The sequence below is a fragment of the Coniophora puteana genome (genome assembly GCF_000271625.1).
Source record: "Coniophora puteana RWD-64-598 SS2 unplaced genomic scaffold CONPUscaffold_20, whole genome shotgun sequence".
Classification (NCBI taxonomy): domain Eukaryota; kingdom Fungi; phylum Basidiomycota; class Agaricomycetes; order Boletales; family Coniophoraceae; genus Coniophora; species Coniophora puteana.
In genome coordinates this window covers 152,445-158,444 of record NW_006913072.1, presented here as the reverse complement: position 1 = coordinate 158,444, position 6,000 = coordinate 152,445, and the positions used below count along the sequence as shown (strand labels likewise).

The following is a 6,000-nucleotide window of genomic DNA, read 5'->3' as shown; positions in this document are numbered from 1 at the left end:
GTTAGCTCGAGGCTCAGTACTAGGCAGAACCTGAAACAAATTTTTGGATTTATTCAGGTCAGGGCTGGATGTTGAGGATCACACATCATGTGTTACCATATTTTGCAAAATAGCGGGGTAGCCCGGCGACTCCTTGTAGAAAACGTCGACTGCGTGAGAAGGACATAAACACCAGCACGGTTTAGACTCGCTGGATGGGAGCCCAGCCTTGGAGACTCAGATCCGATGTTCGGTTGGGAAAACGACCTGATATGTAAGAACAGGTGGAGTATTGACAAATGCATGTGTGACAATGAGTACTGAATAGTGAGTATCTACAATGGTAACGTACGTGCGCGATAAGCTGCGTAATGTGCGGCTTTCCATTTTGAGTTTGGGGAAGATGAACAAGTAGGGTCAACAAAAAGTGGAGAAGAAATGCAATGGACTAGAGCGAGGTGTAAAGCGTGAGGAGCGTATAGAGGACAGCAAAATGTGCGAGTCGGGGAGAGGAGCCGGAAAGAGGATATCAAGATACCATCAGGTCGTGACGAGCGCCCAACCTTCTACTGGACACGTCGCGTAAAGCTCGCACGACGCCCCCCTCTACCGCCCCCACCACCACCCCCGCGCTCGCCCGAGTTTGCGCCTTTCCACCTCGCCCTCTTGGTCCCCTCTGCGCCGCCATTGCCAGCACCAACGCCGGCTCCATCGTTCACAACCATATCCACGTCGGCAACGTCATCGGCAAACACGTCGCCCCGCCCGCGCTTGCTCGGCACCGCGCTCGGCGGCGCGGGATCAGACAAGCGATCGAGCAGCGAACCGCCCCGGACGAGGCTAGGCCGGTCGGTGCGCCGCCCGTGGCCATATGGGTTGCCGTACGCGCCGCTGTCTTCGAGGCGATCTTGGAGCGCCGGCTTGTCGCTAATACGTGAGGACATCGGAGGGGTGCCGCCGTCGCCTGCGAAGACTCGTGGGTGCCGTGACCGCGAGCCGTTGTTGAATTCCCCGCGAGGTGGGCGCATAGGTGCTGATCCACCGGGGGCCATGGACCCCATGAGGCGAAGACGGTCGGGGTGGACACCAGCAGGAGCCGCAGCCGACGCAGACGTAGCAGTGGAGGTATCTCGCTCCCAATCTTGGTGGTTGCGCTGGTATTTAGGCGCGTACACCGCCGCGTCCTCTTTGTTCGCAGGGTAACCCCTACGCTCGCGTGCAGGACCTCCACCACGGCTGTCCGAGCCCCTACGGCCACGCTGAGGGCGATCAGCATACATCCCACTCCCAGCCTTCAGGTCCGGCAATGACCCCTGGTCGCGATCACCGATAAGTAGCGGTCTCTTCGACACGGCTGGACTATGCTCAGGCGGGCTCGGTGTCGGCGGTGGGGACACATTCGGCTTCGGGGGAAGGCTCGCAGGAAGCGCCATGGGCATCGGAGCGGACCAGCTAGACGCCATCGAGGATTCTCTCGACTCAGGGGGAGGCGTGACAGTGCGCTGCCTGTCCCCGAGGCGAGCAGCAATCTCGCTCATGCTTGGCTGGAACAGAGGTTGCGGTTCAGTGGCAGACATCGGACTGTCTTGCGGTGCTTGGCGAGGGATCCAGACACGGTCGTTCATAGCAGCTGACTGCTCTCGCTCTGGTTTCAGCTCCGGCAAGGGTTGTACGGGCGGGCCGAAACGGGACTACAAGAAAATGTAAGCAAGCGGGCAACTTTACGCATGTAGACCTGTGACGTACTGAACGCTTGCTCTCAGGGTTGACCGACTTCGCGGGGACGGCATGGCGCAGTTCCGTGGGCGACGTTTGGTAAGTAACCGGTGACTCAGCAAGGACGTCAGCCTTCTCTACAGGACTTTGATTTGACCATGACTAGCCAGTCGCAAGTCAGCATACAAATGAGCGTCAATGCGAAATGGTGCACTTACTGCCTGCGATGCAGCCGCTCCAACCTCCGCAGTCACACTCGCGCTAAACCTACTCGACTTCCTCGCAGGAGCAGGAGCGCCACTGTCCCCGGCAAACGCCGAGCGTCTCGGCTATATAACGCGCTTAGCTTTCCTCGTCCGCTACCGCATGAACAAACGAGCACATACCTGCGTTTCAATAGGCGAGATACCATTCGGAAAATACCCTTCCTGTCCAGGCACCTGCACCGAAAGCGAAGGCGGGGGTGGAGGCCCAGCATACTGTGCACGCATAAGTGGTGGCTGCCGACCGCCATTCCGATCCTCGTACGCGCTGCCTGTGTGGCCGCTCTTGTCAGACGGAACACTCTTGTCCCTCACATCTAAACCCCACATGTTAGCATCGCATAACGACAAGGGAGCAATCCAGAAGATACTAACCTGGTACAAGACCCGGCGCAGCCATCGCGCGTGGCCCCTTAGGCACCACCTCCTCGTACGGCCGGTCGTCTCTCTCCCTCCCTCTCTCCTTCTCCCTCTCCCTGCGCCCATATCTATCTTCCTCGCGGTCACGCTCATACCGCGCACCAGCCCCGGCCCGCGCAGACACGGACGCAGACAAAGGCGACGGCACATCCACAACCATCTCCTCACCAACGTGCCCTGCCGCCCGATAATGCGACGACCTGTCCCTATCCCGCCCGAACTCCCTCATATCATCATCCTGCTGCCTCCTCACCTCCCTACCGTCCTCTCTTTCTTTTTCACCCTCCTTAGCTCTCTCCTCCCTCTCCCTCTCCTCCTTCTCGCGCCGCTCCTTCTCGCGATCGACAGGCTTATACTCCGGCCTCCTCTGGCGCGGCACAAACGGCGGCACAGGCGGCGCCGGCGCCGGGACACCCACACCTACACTCGCACCCGCACCCGGCATAGGCACCGACACATTCGGACGCCCAGTACCCTGGAACTCCGCAAACTTCGCAGAATCAGGCGGAAACTGTGGCGGAAACGGCGGTCGAGGATGGCGCGGGCCCGCAGGCGGCGGATGCACATCGCTTCCAAACTGCGGCGGGGGGAACGGCAGTGGCAGCGGAGGAGCCACGTCATTGTTATGTCTGTGCCATCGAAAGATGAGGAAGGCAGATATCAGCCAGAGCTTAGGGTGGGTGGGGACGAAGAGCAAGGGGGGGAGGCATACCTTGACCCCGAGATGTATGAATCATTCTGCGGAGGGAGCGGTGGTCGTCTTCCGCCCGCAGCGTTCGCGTTGGGTCCGTAGCCGTGACCAAAGCCCAGCGAGGGCGCCGGAACAGGTGCAGAGCCTACGAGACCAATGCCAATGATGGTCGGGATGTTCCGAGAGAGAGAGCGAGCAAACCGACGGCGGATAGAACCGAGAAGCGAATATGGAGATGAGGATGAAGATGAGGAAACGAGGTTCCGCGCAGGGCAGTGAGACACGTACGTTGTGCGTCGGACGCAGACGATAGCAATGGCATTGTTAACGTCAGAGCAGGTGGCGGGACCGGGGACCTCGACCTCGGTCTCGGAGAGCGCTCCCAGTCCTCCGACGCAGACCTTGAGATCGAAGGCCGCTTGTCGTGCCTGGGCCTGTTCGAGGGCCGCCCCTTCGACATGGAAATCATAGCAGCATCTTCCGGAGTGCGCTCGCGCCGGCCACGTGCTATGCCTCGCTCGCGGTCAAGAAGATCCTCTTTCTCGTACTCGCGCTCACGGTACCGCTGATGCGGCGCCGCATCGCGTTCAAAATACTTGCTGCTCCTATCCTTGTTCCTCTCCCTGCCGTCCCTGTCAAGCGGCGCGTCGACACCAAGCGGGAGGGACGGCGTTTGTGCCGAAACTTGCGAGAACCGGCTCTTGGGCTGCCTTGACAGCGACAGCGCCGGCGCCGGCGGAGACGCATTGCGGAGCGACGCACTTGCACTCTCGTTGGCTTGCGAGTCCCTGTCCCTATCCCGGTCGCGTCCATGTTCGCGTTCGCGCAAAGGCATAGAAGGGTGCTGCGGCCGCTCATGGCGTGCTTCACGCGTGTAGATGACCGGAGACTCCCTGGCGCCGGCTGCGATCGACGAAGGCCCTAAAGAAGAAGAAACGAATGCACGCCAAAAGGTGAGCGGCAAGGCCATGATCATGAGCGTCCGTGTGTCCATGCTTGTAGCAATAGCAAGAGAGGAGAGAGATAGAGGGGGGAGAATGCAAGCAAAAATGTACGGGCACGGGAAGGAAGGGCACCCGCGGCTCAACTCAACTCCCAAGGCTTCCCGAGACGCTTACGCTTACGCTCGTGTCATTATTCTTGCATGCAACAGTGCAGGTGCAGGTATTGGTGTCCTCCACCTTGGGAGGAGCAGGCGCGAGCATTGATGAAGATGGAGATAGGAGGGTAGAGGGAAGATGGCGGTAGTAGGGAGAGGAGCGAGGCAGAGGCAGTAGGATGTGGAGGATTGGGATAACGTACTTAAAGGCGGTGGCTTTTCAGCATTGTGGTGATAGTAACCCTCGCGCTGAGGCGGGGCGACTGCAAGTGGGGGCGGCGGCACGTCTTCCCGGTTCCGGAGCTTGCGCTCGCGTGCAGTCGGTCTGGCTTCTCTGTCCCTGTCTAGTGAGAGTTGCGCTTCAGAGTCCCAGTAGTCACGGTCATGGTCACGCTCGGAGGGTGCTTGTGACAGAGGGTCGTGGCGAGAGGCCCGACCCCTGTCCTTGTCTCTGTCCCTACGAGTGTCTCTATCCCTGCTGTCACCTACATCAAGCGGGGAAAGCGAGCGGTGGCGACGCCGAGAGGTCGTGGAAGGAGGCGGAGGCGATTCACCTCTGTAACGCGACGTAGTAGACAAGAGCGTCTCGTCCTCACGGTCGTTGTCACGGTCACGGTCACGATAAGTTACCGCAGAAGAGCTCTTGATCAAATCAGGCCTGAGGGGGTGCTCAGTACGCTCGGATCGCACTCCGTGGCGCGCATGTTCAGTGTTGCTGGCGTCAGCGGGAGAAAGTCCGCTTCTGTCTCTGTCTCTGTCAGTGGCACGACCGCGCCGCCTGTCTCTATCACGGTTACGGTCACGGTCGTCATCATACGGCGCTGCGGAGATGGAGACGGTGTCCGGGAGGGGACCAGTAGCAGAAGCACTCGTCGGAAGCGTCCAGGTCGACTCGTTAGTACGCGCGTTGAAGTAGTACGTGTTGCCATCTTTGCTCTGTACCGGCTCCCAGTCGGGCGGCAGCGCATCGGGGACAGCCGCGGGTGGCGGTGTGATCTCTGCAGGAGCGCGCGGGCGCCCTTCACCACGCGCGACATCGCGGTCTTCACGCGGGACGGCGAGAGGGGACGAACCGTTAGCATTTGCGTTGGAGGGTCGGCGTTCCCGAGTGTGACCGTGACTGTGTGGCGGCGCGTCCCGGGGGCCCTCGCGAAGCTGGTGCTCCCGTGGTTCTCTGCTGTGAGTCTCCCTGGCGGTGTTAGTCTCGCGTGCACTTGCAGCCCGGCCGACCATAGGGACGGCACCGATGGTCGGGTGCGTGTGGAGCGGCTGGTAGGGCACGGGCGCCGTGGCGGGTTTGGGCGGAAGGGCGTGGATCATCGCCTTGCCTGGCTGCCCCTGTTGCTGCGCCTGAGCCTGAGCGGACAATGGCCGATTCTTGCTGGGCGAGGCGGAGCCCGAGCGGTCGTACCGACCTGGGGTATCACCCGTAGCGGGTGGCGGCCTCGTGGCATCTGCGTTGACATCCGCGTGCTGGAGGGAGCGGGAGCGGGAGTGCGAGGGGGTGCGGCTGTGCTGGCGCTGATATCCTGTGTTAGAGTTTTGCTGGTGTTGCTGCTGCTGTCCAAAAGCAAAGACTTCGTCATCTTCGTCGCCGCCGAGCGAGACTGCGTCCTCCTCTGGCGCGGCGGTGTAGTCCTCCTCGTGGCCCCAGTCGAGGACCTCTGCGTCGTCCTCCATGCTTGCTTATCTTCGACCTTGCTGTGCTGAGATTGTAATTGTGGCGAAAGTGAGGCAGATGCGGGGAAGGGGGAGGAGGGGGTGAGGAGGGAGGAAGGAAGGCAGAAAGCTGGCGGGGGATTCAGAGTCAGGGTAAGCGCCCGACGCGTTGA

General features: G+C 60.9%; 1 protein-coding gene across 1 annotated transcript; it reads right to left on the bottom strand.

The window, feature by feature from the left end:
• Positions 1 to 258: 258 nt before the first annotated feature.
• CONPUDRAFT_85851 (uncharacterized protein) lies at positions 259 to 4,308 on the bottom strand. Its single transcript, XM_007777184.1, has 7 exons — positions 3,358 to 4,308; positions 3,091 to 3,214; positions 2,334 to 3,007; positions 2,082 to 2,275; positions 1,914 to 2,024; positions 1,726 to 1,857; positions 259 to 1,670 (listed from the first exon to the last, which is right to left on the bottom strand). The coding sequence occupies exons 1-7, from the start codon at positions 4,061 to 4,063 to the stop codon at positions 546 to 548; spliced, it is 3,066 nt and encodes a 1,021-aa protein (XP_007775374.1). The 5' UTR covers positions 4,064 to 4,308; the 3' UTR covers positions 259 to 545.
• Between the last annotated feature and the right edge of the window lie 1,692 nt (positions 4,309 to 6,000).